This window comes from Apis mellifera, linkage group LG15 (assembly GCF_003254395.2).
Source record: "Apis mellifera strain DH4 linkage group LG15, Amel_HAv3.1, whole genome shotgun sequence".
NCBI classification, from domain to species: domain Eukaryota; kingdom Metazoa; phylum Arthropoda; class Insecta; order Hymenoptera; family Apidae; genus Apis; species Apis mellifera.
Genome location: NC_037652.1, coordinates 7,819,331 through 7,838,808, shown reverse-complemented (window position 1 = coordinate 7,838,808; position 19,478 = coordinate 7,819,331). Strand labels below are relative to the sequence as shown.

The following is a 19,478-nucleotide window of genomic DNA, read 5'->3' as shown; positions in this document are numbered from 1 at the left end:
TATATCAGTTTTTTCTTTTTTACTCTTTCATTTTTTCTAAGAATTAAAAAAATTAAATAAAAATTTCAAATAATTAAAGACCGTATACAATAGGTTTCATAAAAATAATTTTTATATCTTGTCTTTTCATCATTTGTTGTACCGTTCAGGATATATCTACTCGTTTGCAATACAAGGATAGTTCTCTTTTTATTCCTAAATATTAATATAATTATAATAGAATAGCTTTAATTCATAAGAATCGTTTACTATATAAATAATTTTCTTAACAATAATAATAATTATAAAGAGAAAAAAGAAAGAAAGAAAAAATCAGTATAAATATTATATCTAACTATGAAATAAGCATACTACTAAGGATATATGAAAGGGACAATGAATATAAAAAGTTCCATTTTCTTTTTTTTTTCTTTTTCCGTTTTATCAATGCATTCGTTAATTTTAGAAAATTTAATAGATGGATAATATCGTGCACAAATTTTTATCGTGTTCTTAAATAAATTCTTACCTCCAAATTAACGACTAATGATAAATTATATATAATAATAATTAATTAATTAAACTCAAAACGTAATAATAATACGCATATAAATAGAATTAAAGATATTATATTATATATTGGTTCACATTGATGTCGGGGACCAAAAATTCATCTCTCTTAATTCTGACGGTTTTGCTTGAAATACATTTGACAAAGCTGGTTTTTCAACTGGTTTTTCATCACTTCCGACATATGTGAGATTTTGCGATGAAATAGATTTTTTTCGAGCAAATGCTTTAAGTGAAGGAGTTGAAACATCTGTTTCGTCCTCTTCGTCAATTTTACCAGTAACAATTTCTCTAGATTGTCCGAAGATGCTTGATAAAATCCAACCTCCTTGATATTTTTCACGATCAAGAAGAAATGGAGCAAAATACCGATTAGAAGGAGCACGTCGACGAGTTTTCGGGGAACTATTTGGACTGCCTGCGGGCGAAGCGAGTGGAGTAGCTGGTAAAGATTTACTTCCTTTTTTGTACTCTTTGTCAGCAGCCTGTTCGGCTGAGAAATTTTCGTGAAGTTTGTTAGACATTATCTGACTGGCTACAAGAACAATCGACTTTCCACAAAGTGCTGGTTCACCATGAAATCCATCATCTACTCCTTGGGACTTTGTAATTTTTGTATTGTTGGTTGATGGTTTTACAGTTGGTTTAGTCTCATTGCCTAGAATGCAAAATCACAAAATTTTAATTATATAATACATAAAATATAAAACAACATTTCTTATATTTCATTATTTTTTGAAATATTCAGAAAATTCACCGTTTTGTTATTTATATAATTACAAATCGTACAAAAAAATACATATAATAATTAATATTAATACCTTTATTTGTTGTTGGTATAAATGGTTGACAAGGTAAAGGATGCTTGCTAAAATCAATCTCCTGATTTTTTTTCTTCTCTTCAATAATCTGTTGCTGTGTATCTTGTGTTTTTATATTATTTGTTGATGGAGTAATATTTTGTTCATTAAAAACTTCATCAATTGGCCGAAAGTCTTGCGAAACCGATAATCGATTTTGTGTCTTTGGATACCGTATATAAAAGAAGCTGTCGTCGTGAGATGGAGGACTAAATGTACTCTCGTCAAAGTCGAATCTGCATAAAAAAAAAAAAAATGCGAAAAGTTATAATTTCACATTTTACAAAGTAGATAAAAAAAAACAAGGCTAAGCTATTTAATAAAAAAAATCCAATTTTTATCACATTTCTTCGACTCACGATTCTATTAAAAAATTCTTTCAACTGTGAAATTTTTTATTCTTATTTTTAAATTCTACTTTTTAAAATATTAGATAGTTATTTATAAATTTTTAAATCCTATAGTAACACGTAAATATCAAAAATATAAATCTTACACAAATACTTCATTAATTGAACTATATATAATCGTGCCGTAAATGGAAAGATATTTAATTTGATTTTTTAACGTAAAACAATATTAAAAGAAACAATATAGAAAAATAAAAGAATAGAACGCTATGCGCAGCACACAAACTGCACGAGGTCGTACTTCTCTCGTGAAGAGTGTCATAAGTCTAAGAATAGCACAATGCCCATGCGATCAACTGCTTATTCGCGTTATATTACGTGTTGGCCAAATATCACATATATTTTTTTTTGCTTGCAAAATATATATTAAATACTAAAGTTTTAAATAATATAAATTTAAATTTTATCTTATATTTTACACAATTAATTTGCAAATATTCGAAATTATATCTTATGAAATGATTTAAATTCATCTTTTATATTCATAACATTGTATATAATGTTATAAATTCTCAGAAATATTTTGCGGGCAATTAAAAAAATTGCCTCTTACCGTTGGTTTAAATCTCCTTTACTTATTCAGCAAAGAATAATGTTAAAGCATCATGAGCCTGCAACTTAGTACAAGTCGAAGTTTAACATTAAGATGCTTCTCTCAAAAGAAATTAAAAAAAAACATACCTGCTATCGGTTCTTCCTTTCATCCACTGTGGCAAAGATATTCCACTGCTAAGTGATCTATCTTGTCTTGTGGAACCCATTTTGCAACTCAATTTTCTTTTTTTTTTTTTTCAAATTTAATATAATAAAAAGTACTTTATTTTCAAATACTAATATATTATATATATATATTTTTTTTGTTATATCACACTTTGAAACATCGGATTCAAAAAATACCAAAATTTAAAGTTATAATTTTTTATAAGTTTTTAGTAAAATACTATTTTCTAGGAGATTGATCTGCACGTTGTTCTACAGACCTAAAACACAAATAAGATGATAGATCTGCGTTTTAATTATATGTAATTAAATACAATTTTATTAAATATTTTTTTATTTTAGAAATATTACTTAATATACTTAAATGAATTGCAAAAAGAAACATATTTTATATTTAATATAAAAATCATTTTGGGAAAAGAAAAATACAAAAAGAATCTATTTATATTTTTTAATTTGTTGTTTGAACGGATACGTTTGATTAATCAACAAATTCTAAATTTGAAGAAAAATTGTAAAAAAATTATATTAATCAATATTTCTTTATTCGTATTCATTTGTCTTTATTTTTTTACTGAATATATATTTTTTTATTAAATTGCAAAGTTTTCATCATGTATATATTATATAATGTGTTATGTTTTCGTGCTCTCTCTTTCTCTCTCTCTCTGTCTCTTTCATACAAATATATTTTTATTGCATCTCATTTTTTATATTGGTAAAAAATTATTTTATTTATTTATCATTTGATAATAATTTAATAAATAGAATCCAAAAATATAGAACTTAAATCTAAAAAATTATTGTATCAAAAGTTACGCATATTTAAAAATGCATAAGGATTACTAGTATGTTGAAGCCATTTTGGCTTCGTTTATAATCTATCCGTTCGATGAACAACAAATGGCGAATGCTGAGTCAGACGTTATAAACAAATGATTTTGATAAAATTGATTTGACTTTTGTATTTCCAACTGTTTGAAAGCAGTCAAAAATTTGTTTAACTTATATCTAATTTATAATTAATATATTTTATTTATTTATGAAATCGACACTGTAATTTATTGTTTTATAGATATGTTCTTTAGGATTCATTAATCAATGTTATAATTTTTATAATTTTTAAAATTATTGATGAATTTAATTTAATATAATATAAATTTAATTTTAGAATAATATAAAACTTATGTTTTTTTTGTAAATTCTACTCGTTTATTAAGTTGTCAACATAAAATGAAATCTCTTAAAAAAAAAAATTAGAAAAATTAAAAATAATATTAGAAAAAATAAAATAGTCAAACCAATATAAAAAACAAAAGAAGAAATAACAAAATTTATAATAAAAATAATTTGTACGAAACAAAAAAAATATATTTTAAAATCTACTGATAGTATTTTTAGTACTGTTTTAAAAATTATAATATAAACAAACATATTCCATTCAATAAACAAAAGTTTTGTTGATTAATCATTTACTTACTTGCTTTGTATGATGTATTGAATGTCGTTGTACAATTAATAGCCCCATAACGGCAATATTTTCATAAGATCTTGAAAATGGTGATGTACTGTAATTGTAAAACAATACAACTACCTATGAATTGATGTAGATGGCATAAACTCACATCATATTCATCTATGTTGTCAAAAGGATCAGCTTTCTAATGGTGGAAAATTTCTATTTCTAGAAAAATAAAAAAGAACTAGACTAATATAGGGGAAATAAAGAGAAATTATATTTTGAGATAAGGACGTAACTATTATACTAAAGAAAGATTACACATTATTTTTGTATATATTTAAATTTAATTTATTATATACATATAATAATAATAATAATATATATACATAATAATAATATACATGTATTTAATTATAAAATTTATTTTATAATATCATTAAAATTTTGAATCGATATAAATTCAATATAATATTTAATATTTCAATTAATATTCAAATATAATATTATCATAAAGATTCGAATTAAAGTTGATCAATTATAATGGTAATCAATTAACCAATCCGAATAATTTAGTGAATTATAAAGTTACTAGACTAGGTAAATTTGTTTCTCTTTCAGGCATCATAAAAGCAAACGCTCTTCCGGTTAGGGTTACGAGATAGAATCGTTGACGGTAAGTTCGATAAAATTTAAATCGATTTTAATCGGAATTAAATAAGCAATTTCAATAAAGATTTTACATGAAAATTGTGTTAATTTTAAATTATAAATATGATTATTAATAATGTTATGAGATACTAATAATAATTATATTTTTAATGACAGTTATTCTAACCTATTTATTATATTTGTATATATAAATAAATATCCAATTATAAAAATTTGACGTTATTAAATTATTAAATGTAACGCATAATTTTACTATGAATTATTAAATTTCATTTTATTAGAATTAATCCAAAGTTACAATATCTATTAATATTTTGTATACAGGTAACCAATAACCATGAAATTTAATCGACTTGTTTCTTCTTCGCGGCGGAAAAATCGAAAGAGGCATTTTACCGCACCGTCTCATATTCGAAGAAGACTTATGTCGGCTCCTTTGTCAAAAGAACTTCGACAGAAATATAATGTTCGTTCTATGCCAATTCGCAAAGATGATGAAGTTCAGGTAGGATATTAAGTATATTATGAATTATTTAAAGATTAAAGAAGATAATTATATTAATAATTGATAATTAATTTATTAAATTTATAATTATTTTCAACAGGTTGTGCGTGGACATTATAAAGGACAACAAGTTGGTAAAGTTGTTCAAGTATATAGGAAAAAATTTGTCATATACATAGAAAGAATTCAACGTGAAAAAATTAATACTGCTAATGTATATGTTGGTATTGATCCCTCTAAGGTAAAAAAATAGCCATTTTTTTTTTATTATATTTTACTGTATATTATTTAATTTTGATAAATGATGAATTAAACCATTCACATAGATAAATAGCATAATGTTTGTCATTTACATTGATATAAAAGGGTTCTCCTTTATATTTATGAATTTGACTTGCGTAGCTTTTTTACTGCAGAAAAATTGGCACTGATTTTATGATTTTACTTTATTTTTATTAGAAAAAATATTTGTTTTTTTTTACAATTTAAATTTTGTTTGCTTTACAGACAGTCATTGTAAAATTAAAAATGGATAAAGATCGTAAGAAGATTATTGACAGAAGAAGTAAAGGTAGGCTTGCTGCATTAGGCAAGGATAAGGGCAAATATACTGAAGATTCAACTGCTGCCATGGAAACTTCATAAATTTAAAATATAGTTTCATTTATAAAAAATTTAATAAAAACATTAATATTGAAATTATGCGTAATATATTTTCAATACTTAATACTAACTTATGAAATATTTCAAAATTTTTTTGTGTTTTTTTAATATATATAAAAATATATTGATTTATTAAAACAGATATTAAAATTATTACGTACTTAGATCAAAATTACAAAATTGTTACATTTATAAATAAATCAACAATATTGTAATAGATGTACTCAATCATAAATTTTTAAAATTATTGCATCATTGAAAAATCATGCAAAAATATGATATAAATTCATAATAAAAACATAAATAGATAAATTTTTAAATTAATTGCACAAATTACTTACATTGTCATTATATTTTCATTATTTAAATATTTTATGTATTAGATAATGAACATTTGATAAGATGAATTGAATTTTTTGATGTGTTGCTTTACAAATTTTACTTAATTTGAACAAATGAGTTTTATGTAATTTTTTCTCTTGCTACTGCTCTTGTCATTGATTTAATATTTACTAAAAACAAAAAATATTTTTTAAATAATATTAACTTATGTATATATAAGAAATTATCATCAATGTATTAAATATATACCTATTTTGTAGGGTTTGTGAACTTTTCCACTAGCAAAAACCCAAGATATATTATCTTTATTTTTACATTCAATTTTGTATTTTTTTTTTCCAAGTTTTAATTTTTTGTCTGTCAAAACTATTTTATTTCCTATTAATTCATTTTCAAGTACCTGTATACAATAAAAATAAAATGAAATCCTACATTCTTGAATTTTTTTTACATCAATACAATTTATATGTATTATACCGTAGAAGGAATATCAATAATAAAAATATCATCCTCTTCTATGTCTTTAAGGGTAAAAGAAGGTATTGTTGTTTCAAGTATTAAACCTTCTTTTTTTATTAATTCCTGTAACTGAAAAAATGAAAAAAATAAAATATATAAAATAAAAATAGTGTGTTTAAACAAAAAACAAAATTCTTATTTATACATTGCATGGTCTATCACATATTGGTGATTGTGCATTTTCTGATTGCACTGTACATTTTATTTTTAAGTTCTTTTTATTTACTTTTTTCGCATTTTGTTTTTTGTTAAAATTATGATTTATTGTATTATTTAATAAATTTGATTTACGTTGAATATATTTATCATTATTTTCATTATATTCATCAAATTTCATTGAAATTTCATGTTTGGAATTTATATCTTCATCTTCACTATTTAATGTATCTACTGATTCTTTAGATCGTTCGAATAGTTTATTTCTCATATTTTCAACATTACAATTTGTATCATCATTATCACTAGAGTTACTACTATCTGCAGTTAAATTAAATCTTCTTAATTGTTGCAATCGTTTTTGAGTCTTAGGAGAAATACTACCTTCCATTTGTTCTATTTCCTGTATTTCATCATTTTCATCATGAAAATCTAATTCTTCTGGTTCATTATGATTATCAAATACAGATGTATCACATATTATTTTATATTTCTTATTAACAATTTCTGTGTGAGTAACTTTAGGTACTTTATGCTTTTCCTTATATTCTACTTCATTTATATTTTTATCTGTATGTAATATTATATCTTTAGTATCTGATTTATTTATGTGCCTTTCAGAATTATTATCACAATCTATCAAATTATTTTTATAATTTATTGTGGATTGTGGAGAAGTAGTTGATATATTCTGTTCTATATTTTGAATTGTGTTTTTAACTTTTTTATAATGTTCTTTTTTATGATCTGAAATTTCTTCCTCTGAATCTTCTTCAATGCCTGAATCCTTTGGTTGATATGTACTGCCTATAATTGAAAGCTGATCTTTTAATTCTTTTCTAATTAAATTTTTCTTTGATTGATTACAATTATTTTTAATCAAAAGTATATTTTTATTTATACAATAATCATTAGGATTTTGATTTTCATTAATATGATCTGATAATGATGATATTTCTTTCTTGATTTCTTTTACTGTTTTTTTTTCTGTTTTTTTTACTGTTACTTTTTCTTTTACTGTTTCTTTTTCTGTATTAGAATTATCAAATAATTTACAAGAATAATTTTCATTTGATTGAAACTTTTCATCAATATTATCCATCATAAGATTTGATACTTCTAACTCATTATTTTTGTTTATTGTTTCATGTTTTGTATTTATTATATCATGTTTTACTTTATTTGAATCTGGAACTCTGGAACATTTATCTTTAGTTTTTTCTGCAGTATAAACTTCATTATTTATTGATATTTCATTTGATGGATTTAAAATACTTTCCTTAGAACAGTTTGTATCAATCTTGAAGTTATCTTGTGTGTTAGCATTTTTTAAACTTTTATCATTTATTAAAGAAGAAGTTACATTAGAAGATATAGAATCATTTACATTTGTCTTTTTTATTTTAAAAGAAGAATCTTTAATTCTTTTTTTAACAACTTTTTGCCAACCTAAATTTATAGTTTCTGATGATTTTCTTTTGCGTTTTTTTATACATGTTTTCTTAGTTTTTAAATTAGAAATAACATTATTTTTATTAGTCTCAAATTCTGATTCATAAGTATACTTTTTATTTTTGTCAGATTTTTGCATTATGTAGTCTGTTAAACTTAGATCAGATTTATATAAAATACTATAATCATCTTCTGTAAAACTTACATTATCATCAGTTTCACTATCATCTGACAAATTTCGAAGAATTGAAGTTTTCATTTTAATATATTGACTATACGATTTTAAACTCTGAAACTGTTTAATTGCAATATTCATAGCTTTATTTCTTTGACGTATTTTTCTAGATGGTACTAGCTTATGTATTAAAGAAAAATCTATCATTCTACTTGCAACTGTATTTGGTACTAATTTCCAAGTAATTTCATTCGATTCCATAGTATAATAAAATTTTTCAATAATATATTGAAAATTATTCAATAACTTAACCTCTATTGTCACTTTTAAGTCTTTCAACAATAATATGTTAATATTTAAAATAAAGAAGTGAATGAATAAGAATAAAATGTTTTATAATTATGGACAATTACTAAAATATTTATCACTTTAAACATTTATCACAAAATTTGTACATATTTATATAAATATTGTATATATAGTAATACATACAACATTACGATGCAACGAAACGATTTAAAATGTAGAGGTTATTTTTTCTTTTTTTTTTTAAATAGATTTATACATTTTTTTTTTTATAAAATATCTATATTTTATATTCAATTAAAAACAAAATTACAATAATTATACAATAAAAATAATATTTTGTTTAATAAAAAAAAATCAAAATATATTGCATTAGTTATATATTTATTAAATTCTAATATATTTAAAAAAATAAAAATATTTGAAATGATATTTAAAATAAACATAAATTTTTATAATATTTCCAATGGTATTGAATAAAATAAATTTTTAAATTGATACCTATCATATAATTAAACTAATCTCTATTATTATTCATTTTAAAAAATAAAAAGTATATAAATTGAACATAATATGAATTAAAATTGAATCTATTAAAACTAAGATAAATAATAAAGAATTTTTGATAATTTTTATTACATATATATTTGTTATCGAAAAAAGAAATTATATAAATAATAACAATCATTATACCAATTATTATAATATCAATAGTAATTCTTTTATATGAAAATGTATTCAGTGTGAAAAAAAAATGTTTCATTATGAAATTTCTAGTATAATATGTATTTGTATACCGGAAGTATATGAATCGATGGATATATAGGTACAAACAATGATGTAAATGAAAGAAAGAAAGTAGAGGGAGTGAAAGGATAGAAGTAAAAGAAAAAGAATGACGAGATTATCAAAACATCTTATTCATTATTTGGAAGTTTAAAAAAAATAAGATAAATAGTATGTGCATTTTAATGTGTATAAATTCTAAAAATGTATATAAAAATTAAAAAAAAAAAATGAATGAAAAATTGAGTTTTAGTGATACAGTAATATAGTGTAAGAGAAAGAGGTACAAGAGCGCAGAAAGAACGCCGTCACGAATCACAGTATAAACGGTCAAGAACCAATTTGAAATGGGAATTGATTATCGATGATTAGTTCGGTTAATCGTGTGATTTATAAATTATTATATTTTGATACATTTATTTTTCTTTCGAAAAAATTGAAAGAAATAGAATAGGTGATGAAAATAGAATTTAAGTAAAGATGATTCAGAAGTTTTTTTGGATCGTGAAAGTATTAAATCAATGATAATCTGATTGGCAATTTTGAACAACTAATTGAAATTTTTATGTTAATTGATGAAAAGAAAATATAAGAATGCATCAAAATAGAAAGAAGAAAAAGCGAGTGAATTACGGTGTAAGAGCAGTGGAGGTGTTACGTGGAATGAAAGGATTTGGTTTTACGATCTCGGGACAACAACCCTGCATATTGAGTTGCATCGTTCCAGGGAGTCCTGCAGATATTGCTGGATTACGAGCCGGCGATTATTTAGTATCTGTGAATGGTCACAATGTTAGTAAATTACCACATGATGATGTTGTACAATTAATTGGTCGTTCTAAGGGTATTTTAAGATTACAAATAGCTGAAAATTATTATTCTGATTCTTCGGATGAAGAAGGATTAACGGCAATACGCTGCAAACCTAAATATATTCATAAACCTCGTGCAAGTAACATTGGAGCATTACAACTACAATGTAGAGTTGCTAAAGTTGTACGGGACTTACAAAGTGGTGCTATGTTTGATGTAGCTGGAAAAACACCACCTGAATTGCAAAATCATGGAAATTATTGTAACTTACATTATCATTGGGATATGTCTAGTCCTCTTCCACCACCACCGCCACCAACATCTCATAAAAGAGATTCTGAGAAAATAGTACATAGAACAGTTGTTGGTTATCTTGGTACTATAGACATTCCAAATCAATTACATCCATCGTGTATGATGCAGGTAATATGTAATTTTGGTAATATTATTATTATAATAAATTATTTTTTAAACTTATGTAAAACAATTGATTTACATATGATTTTATTAATTTTTATTTATTTCTCTAGGTATTGAGAAAATGTATCAAACGGTTGAAAGCTGAAAAAAGAAATCCAACTACGGTATTGTTAACAATACATGTAGCAAATATAAAACTCACTAATTCAGAAAATCGTATTATAGCAGAATATCCATCCTATAGAATAATATTTTGTAATTCCTTTTCTGAACAAGATAAACAATATTTTGGCATATTAACTAAATCTGTTAAGGATAAAGAAAATATTGTTTCAAATTCTTGTCATGTTTTTACAATTTATTATAAATTAATTGACCATGTAGTACATTCTAGTGTATGCAATATATTTGGATTTACATGTACCAAAACTTCTGAATTAAATGTATGTCAGGAATTTCCAGATAGTTGCAATGGTCTAATAGGTGCTATACAAACTCTGTACATATCAGATTCTGCAACTACTGATACAAATCCATATAATGAAATGCGAAGACATCAAGAAACAGCTTCTCCACAACCAAGCAATATAAGTACATCAACAGCTCATTCAAGTAATAGTGATTCTGGAATTGGTTATAAAGATGATTGTACAAGCCGTTCTGATAAAAATATTATTCAAAATGTTTCCCAAAGAAGATGTCCAACTTCAGAATATAGGGTATGTTGATTATAATGTTAATTGTAGTTAATTTAATATATGGAACAGATTATAAGATTTCTTATTAATACTTTATTTTAATTATTCATCAAATATATGTTAAAATTTATGTAATTTTGTTTAATACAACAACTAAGACAATAGAATAACAAATAACAAATTCATAAAAAAATTTTATATTTTAAATAAAAAAAAAAAGAAAAATTTTATGACTTTAATTAATATGTATATTATTAAATTCATTAAAATCGTTTAAAAAATTATTTTTAATAAAATTATAGATATAATAAAGTATATATAAAGTTATATAAGAACTATATATAAAAACTATTTTTTAATTTTTAAAATCTTTTATTTTATTTTAAAAAAAAACTGTGTTTTTAATGAATGTGGTATGTATTTAGGATACATGTGATTATTCAAGATCATATAGTAATGAAGCCGTGGATTTAAGATTAACGGTACGGGCTGTATCAAATACTTGTTGGAATGAAGCAAATAAATTAAACATATACAAAGATAATTTGAAATTGCCTCGTGAAAGTGTTGTTTTTAATGATTTTTGCAATGAAATAAATACGGAAGTGGTAGAAAATTCCGAGATGAGTTCCGATGCACAAAACGGAATAAAGAGGGGGGATTTGCCCACCTGTCCATTGCCATCTGCTTCAACAGTTAAGCAGGGGTTGCTTAGTTCGTCCGTTGGTTCTCTCGTGTCCGTTTGTACTAACGCGATGTTGCATGGCTTAGAAGATGCCATTGAAATATCTGATGATTCTGTAATCAAATCGAAACAATTATCGAAATTTACAAGATTAACAGAATCAAAAGAAATTGGTGTACCAGATAAATTTAGTCCAAAAGTTTTTTCTGGTATTTCCAAATCTTTAGTGCATAGTTTTGAAGATCTTAATACGAGTATGGATTATGTTCGACCATTGTGCCAAACTTATTCAGATAAATCGGATAATTCACGTCCCTGGGGAAGTTTGCAAGAAATACGAAACGTTGGAACTTGTGTGCAGAATATCTGTTTGGTAAGATTTATACATATTTATTTTTTTTTTTTATATTGAAGTTTAATTTGATTAATTAATCATTATAATTAATGATTCATTAATTTATAATTGATGATCACATTGAAACAAAAATTAAATATAGTGAAAGATGAAAAAGTCATTTAAATATGTCTAAAATAAAAGATGTATAGCAAGTTCGCGACTGAATCAATGAATGAGTGAGCTAGTAATTGGATATAAGAGAATTGGAAGAGAGCGAATGAGCAAGAGAGAAAGAATGTGAGTGAGTGAATGGGTGAGGGCGGGAAAGAAGAAATGAGCTAGTAGAGAGGGGATGGAGGGAGGAGAGGGGAAGATTGAGTAATGGAATTAAGGTGTCATATTTTAATTTGATAGTTTCATAATTTTGGAATGAAATAATAAGAATTTACATAAAAATAAATAAATTAGTAAAAAAGATATATTTAATATGAATAAATAAAGCTACCGACGGATAAATCAACCGACCGACCGACCGAGCATTTCGAAAGGAGTGGGAAAGAGAGAGAGGAGGAAATGAAGTACGAGTGAATATACTCATAGCGGTAGTGCACATGAGAGTGACATGTTAGCTATAAAATGAACGTAATGCTGATCATAACGGTTATAATATGTTGATTAGTGTATAATGATTATTGAAGTCACTATTAAATTTATTAAATCATCGTTTGTGTAAATTATCGGTTCAATTGAAATAAGACGATCGATTAATCACATACGTTGTGTCGGTGTACGTTGTGTTCGGTTGAGTATTGAGTTGAACCGTGTACAGAATCATAATTGTCAACGGTGCATCATTGCAGTTGGGCGGAGCCCATATTATTACGAACGTAACACAATCTTATTTTAATAATCAATTTTGAGAAAATTATTTCGTAAATTATAATATGTTTCTATAAATATCTTTGTTTTTTCTTCAATAAATGGGATCGTTACGCGACTACACGAAGAAATACGATCTTCGATCACGACATGGATACCGTGGTGAAATCGGTATGTACGATATAAAACGGTCGATATTTTATGGGATTATTAAAAGATCATCTCATGATTTTTTTAATTCAATGTTCTTTAATTTTTAGAAATTAATCAGTTGTTTATATTAAATAAATAAAAAGCAACATTCTAAAATTGAAATATCTTATTTTTATTCTTTTACTAATTAGGACAGAAAATTAAACTTCAGTGATTTAATTTAGTCAATAGTCGACAATATTAAATCGATATATAGTGTCGATACATTATACCGATATGTTTGATTGTTTTGACAATAAGAATTAATTAATTTCGCGCCCTTTTTAATTATTTTATTTTTGTAATATTTTCTTTACTCTTATCAATCGTTATATATTATGTAGTTGTTCAAATTTTTTATCAATAAATGATATTGAATAGATTCATTTCGTTTTATTGTTGTAGATTTTATTGTTAAAAATTTGATAAAATAATGATACATAAAAAAAATATTAAATTGTATATTATTGTACGTGAGAACATATTTATTCCATTTCTATATTTATAATTTCTCGTATATAATTTATATACGAGAAATATTACGTACACGAAATATTTATATGAACATAATGTCTTGCTTAATATAAACAATAATATTTAAAAAAATTTTTTTTTTTTTTTATTTATATTTTTTTAATAAGTAAATTTACATATACAATTCTGTATATAGTTTTACTTATTATATTTATAATTCTAATGCAATATATTCTCTTACGGATACGAGTGAATGCGTGCATAATGAAAAACTTTTTAAATATAATTAATAAGTAAATTATATATTATATAATAACATATATTAAAAATTATTTAAATTTAAAGATTTTTTTTTCTTTTTTAATCTATTTCTAACTAATAGTATTTGTATCAAATTAATAGTGTATGCATTCAATCATTTCCTTTATAATTTATTTAATCCTATTTGATGTTATTAATAAAATATAATTTTTTTAATGTTTCTTCAATGCAGCACGGTAGTACAGAATTATGTAATAAAAATACTGATTGCAAAAATATACATGCATGGGCCAGTGGTTTTGAAAAATTATTAGAAGATCCAAAAGGTTTACAAACATTTGCGGTAAGATTGACACATTTTACAATATTTATTCATATTTACTAAATAAAGACATATTACAATTTTTTAAATAATTTTATTTTTATAATTTAGGAATTTTTAAAAAAGGAATTCAGTCATGAAAATATCTATTTTTGGGCTGCTTGTGAAAGGTACAAAGATACTAAAGATGTTTCTACAAGACGTAAGTTGGCTAATCAAATTTACCAACGTCACTTATCTACTACAGCAGCAGAACCCGTAAATGTTGATAGTCATGCAACTGGTCAAATAACACAAGAACTTCTTAGTGAATCGCCTGCTGATCTTTTTTTACAGGTGTACATGATGTTTTCTTCAATTTTATAATTAGATTTATTATTATTATTAACATTTATTGCTTTGTATTAATAGAAATCATTTGTATTTTATTTACAGGCTCAAAAACAGGTTTTTAATTTGATGAAATTTGATAGTTACCCAAGATTTTTAAGATCTGATTTATATCGTCATTGTGTAGAAACAGGAAATTCTATAATTGGAGTAGAAGATTGTGATTTAAATCTTACCAGTTCTCCTAGTGTAAAATTAAAAAAGAGTCATTCAGATGCAGAAGATCGATGTAGAAAATCTATTCTTCCATGGAATAGAAAAAACAGGTATTAATAATGATATTTCATAGATATTAAGAGAAAAAAATGTTATCAATTTTGTCTATAATACATTTTTAGATCTAAATCAAAAGATCGTGGTGAATCTGAATATAATAAAGGTCCTAATAGAAATGAAACTATATATAAAAGTTTCACAACTATGAAAAGAGAAGCAGAAGGTAACAATAATGACGACAGTATTTCTATATCTAGCAGTAGATCTTCACTTGCATCATGGGATTTGGCATTAAGACAATCATTTCATAAACATGTAAGTATTCTCTTTTTCCATGTTATTGTGATTAAAGATATAGATATAGAAATGTATCATTTGGTAAAACAATGATATTAAAGGCAAGTATATATAAAAGTAATTATAGTATGTGTTAGTTTTATTTGTATTGCAAGTGTGTAGTAGATCTTAGTATTGCAACTAAGTATGTGAGGAGTATGTTTGTTAAAAAAAAATATCAGTGTTATTAAACGCATATTTAATTTTAAAACTACAAAGTTGTTGTATGTATAACTTGTAGTCTTTATCGTCCTACGAAGGACAGTCAAATGAAACTAAAGAAGTTCGTGCCAAATGTACCGGGTTATGTCGGGTAATATTACCCGATGGATCGACTACGGTTGTACCAACTAGCCAAATGGAGAGTATTAAAGATGTGGTTACACGCCTCCTTGATAAAAGAGCTCTCAGATATTCTAACTATGATGTTCTAATCCTAGCTACAGATGAGGTTTGTGATCTCTCGCATTTATTTAACGCATCTTTTAAGATTACTTAAAATTAACAAATAAAATAATTTAATTGATATGAAATATACTATCTACTACTTCTTTCTTGTGCACAGTATAATTGCTGCAAGGATTGTGGAAAATTATTATTATGTAAGAATTTTTATGCATGCATTTTTTGGTATAGCTTTTTTAAATGGGTATATTCTCGTTAAATCTGTTAAAATATATAAAATATGCGTATTTTATGTATGTTTGCATGAAATTAAAATTTATAATTTAATATTTAAATATTTGTTTATATATTTATTAATCTCTAAAATTACTTAAAAGTTTTTCATGTTTTTAGATTATAGATGCAAAATATCCTTCATCAGTACTGGCTGGTCAAGAAGTAGAAGTTGTACCAACCAAAATATTGAAAGTAGATTTACCTTCTCGGCGAGTGATAACTGTGATCGCACATAAAGGCAGAACTCTTAAAGATGTATTGAGGCCGCTTCTAAATAAATATGGTTTTAATCTAGATATGATTACTGTATGGAGTGAAAATCACCGTATTTGTATGGATATACAAGCTATTGATGCTCCCGTAAGACTGATTTTAACAAATATAAAGGATCAAGGTAAGATATCGAAATATTGATAAAAAAATATCGAGCATAATTGTTGAGTTGAAACAATTAATATCATTGCAGATTCACAAAAAGAGCTAAACACAGTTAAGTATACACATGATGCGTCAAATTCGCAATCCACTTTAGATGAAATTACAAATAGAGTATTTGAAGAACTTTTGGTGGGCAAAGGTTCGAGTAAATATCATTATAACGATGGCTCGTGTAAGGTAATAAAATTAATATATTTATTTAAATTTAATAATGTATGTTTAAATTCCAATAAGAAGTTTTGATGAGTTTTAGAATTTATATTGTAATTTTTTAAAAATAGAAAAAGAAATTTTATGTAATTTAGAATTTATTTGTTGACAAGAAAAAAAAATAAATTTGAAAAAATCAAGTGAAGAAAATATATGCCTAATTTGAGATATTAGATAATAGAAAAAAAATAATGAAATTTAATAGTATTATAATTTGAATGAAATGATTGGAATTTAAGCTTGTATTATATTATATTATATTGTATATTGTGTATATCCATATTTAAATAAGAAAATTCATTTGAGAGTTGATGAAATTACAATATTTACTAATTATTTTATTTTTTGTAATATAGTCTGATGATCAACGGTCTGAGGGTTCATCTATTTTGCCGAGCAAATTTTTCCTTCGAGATTCTACAATGCATGGAAAGAAAAAGGTATGATAAAAGTCTGTTATTTTACTAATATTGAGTTTGTACTACTTTTAAGAAAAATGATTTTTATATATATTGTACATGTTATATGTTAAAGGGAGGAAAGTCTAAATGTAATATAAACGAAAAAAGTAACACGAACGATTATGTTCCTGAAGAAACTACTAAGTCTCATCCTCCTTTAATAGCGAAATGGCGGAACGGAGTGAAACTTCAATTACCAGGAAAATTTGATGGCGAAGGTAAATTATATTTGAATACTTGAATCGTATTATTCATAATAAAATAAATAAATAACATAAGAATATAATAAATATGAATTTTTATATAAATATAAATACAAAATGTTGTGTCATTTTTACTTATGCAATATGAAATTAATTATGACTATATTTATAGATTTATATGAAGGTTTAAAACGAGCACAAAGATCTAGATTGGAAGATCAAAGAGGCACGGAAATTAATTTTGAATTGCCAGATTTTTTAAAGGTAAACAAAATGAAATTTACATGTGCTAAGGTATAGTAATCCATATCTTCTTAATTATACCAAACTTATTTGATGAAACATATTGCCAGTTATCGAAGTAACGTTTTTAAACATATTTCATTTTTAAAATTTTTATTATGCGATACGTTTCGACCCTTAAAGCTATGAAATTACTGATCAGAACAAGGAAAATGGTAAGCCGGCGGATCGCAACAAAGTTCGAAGACCTAGGATAGTATCTACCAATTGTGAAGCAAACGCCAAGTTTTATAGTTCGATTCATGAACGGCAAAACTATAGCGGGCATGATCAAAATACAACGATGACAACATTAATAACAACAACAGCAGTAACAACAACAACAACAAAAACAACAATGAAGATGACAACAACAATGACGGCAACAACTACGTTGGCTTCATCAAAAAATGAAAATATCGATGAACGATTCCATGTATTGGCTACTGGAAAAGAGCTGCAGAGTAAGTCTCCAGATAGTTCGTTCATATTAGATACAACTTTAACGGATGGAGATCGGACTGTTGTAGAGAATGGATCTTGTTCCCAAACTACTGGTTTCGGTTGTTTCGATACTCAAGTCAACTCCGTAGGAGTAAACAAATCGTCGAAACCTCCTCCGCTTCCGCCAAAACCAAAAAATCTTATAACATGTGCAACGAAAACTGGATATATTGTATCTCCGAAATCTTTACCAAAGTCTAATTATGCTGTTTCTTTAAGTCCTACCGAATTTACTCGGAAAAATATTTTATAATATATTTGATTAAGAAACCAATATTTACGTATTGGTTCTTACATATTTTTGCTTTTAGAATAAAACGTGAAATGTTCCACAAAAAAAGCAAAAGAGTGTTATCTAATCAATTTTATTATATATATTATGTATTCATATTCGTAAAACGAAGTTGTAATAAGACGAAAGAGTTGGTAGTATTATTTAGTGCCTTTTAGAATTTCGATAACAATTTTGTATCATAATATTTTTGATTGATGTAAAATATGATTCTTGAAGATGTTTATTTTAATGGTATTCTTAATGTGTTTTTAAACGTAGTCGATACATATTTATGGTGTTTTTACAATACAGCTGTTACTTTCCTAGTTATATAGGATATATATTTTATATATTGTAATTTATAGCGAATGTTGTTGTACGTAAATGATGAAAAGAATATTTGAGATTTTATGTATTGAATAAATAATATAAACTTTGTTTTATAGAGACGTTTATTTTGTTTTTACATTAATATAATTAGTCCGATTTGAACAATGAAAAAAATCTACATTCTTTTCATATATAATGCGAACAAAATCCAGCATGTACGTAATGTATGTATGTAACGATTTCCTTTTTTCTTTATATTTTGATGTCTTAATTTATTTCCTTCAATTTTTGTAGGTGGCGTTATAGGCAATGATAATATATTTTACGCGGGCCTGTCATCGTTGCGAGTTATCCAGCTCGATAGACTCAATGAATCGCGTTTTCACATTGAGTTTTGTGAAATCCTTATTCTGACATTAGTTTTTGATATGTTGTTCCTGTACATTAAAAGAAAATCATTGCAATTAATACAAAGTAAAAGAGAATTTATTTTTTCGA

General features: G+C 24.9%; 3 protein-coding genes across 6 annotated transcripts; 2 read left to right on the top strand and 1 right to left on the bottom strand.

Moving 5' to 3' along the window:
* Positions 1–592: 592 nt before the first annotated feature.
* On the bottom strand, positions 593–4,165 carry LOC726616. Its single transcript, XM_001122341.5, has 4 exons — positions 4,020–4,165; positions 2,501–2,799; positions 1,371–1,645; positions 593–1,207 (listed from the first exon to the last, which is right to left on the bottom strand). Exons 2-4 carry the CDS (start codon positions 2,578–2,580, stop codon positions 624–626), a joined length of 939 nt encoding a protein of 312 aa, XP_001122341.1. The 5' UTR covers positions 2,581–2,799; positions 4,020–4,165; the 3' UTR covers positions 593–623.
* A 403-nt stretch (positions 4,166–4,568) lies between these two features.
* Positions 4,569–5,874, top strand: LOC408515 (60S ribosomal protein L26). Its single transcript, XM_006563594.3, has 4 exons — positions 4,569–4,674; positions 4,995–5,175; positions 5,276–5,416; positions 5,683–5,874. The coding sequence occupies exons 2-4, from the start codon at positions 5,008–5,010 to the stop codon at positions 5,818–5,820; spliced, it is 447 nt and encodes a 148-aa protein (XP_006563657.1). The 5' UTR covers positions 4,569–4,674; positions 4,995–5,007; the 3' UTR covers positions 5,821–5,874.
* Positions 5,875–9,634: 3,760 nt separating this feature from the next.
* LOC726548 (regulator of G-protein signaling loco) lies at positions 9,635–19,093 on the top strand. 4 transcript variants are annotated; one of them, XM_001122276.5, is made up of 15 exons: positions 9,636–10,810; positions 10,918–11,526; positions 11,931–12,563; positions 14,566–14,676; positions 14,767–14,991; positions 15,091–15,311; positions 15,384–15,576; positions 15,839–16,048; positions 16,396–16,672; positions 16,745–16,893; positions 17,283–17,366; positions 17,461–17,605; positions 17,763–17,854; positions 18,036–18,336; positions 18,403–19,093. In XM_001122276.5, the coding sequence occupies exons 1-15, from the start codon at positions 10,169–10,171 to the stop codon at positions 18,627–18,629; spliced, it is 4,119 nt and encodes a 1,372-aa protein (XP_001122276.2). In that variant the 5' UTR covers positions 9,636–10,168; the 3' UTR covers positions 18,630–19,093. The 4 variants fall into 4 exon arrangements, with proteins under 4 accessions (XP_006563654.1, XP_001122276.2, XP_006563652.1 ...); XM_006563591.3 differs by having other exon boundaries at positions 9,635–10,810; positions 18,017–18,468; XM_006563589.3 differs by having other exon boundaries at positions 18,036–19,093.
* The last annotated feature ends 385 nt before the right edge of the window (positions 19,094–19,478 follow it).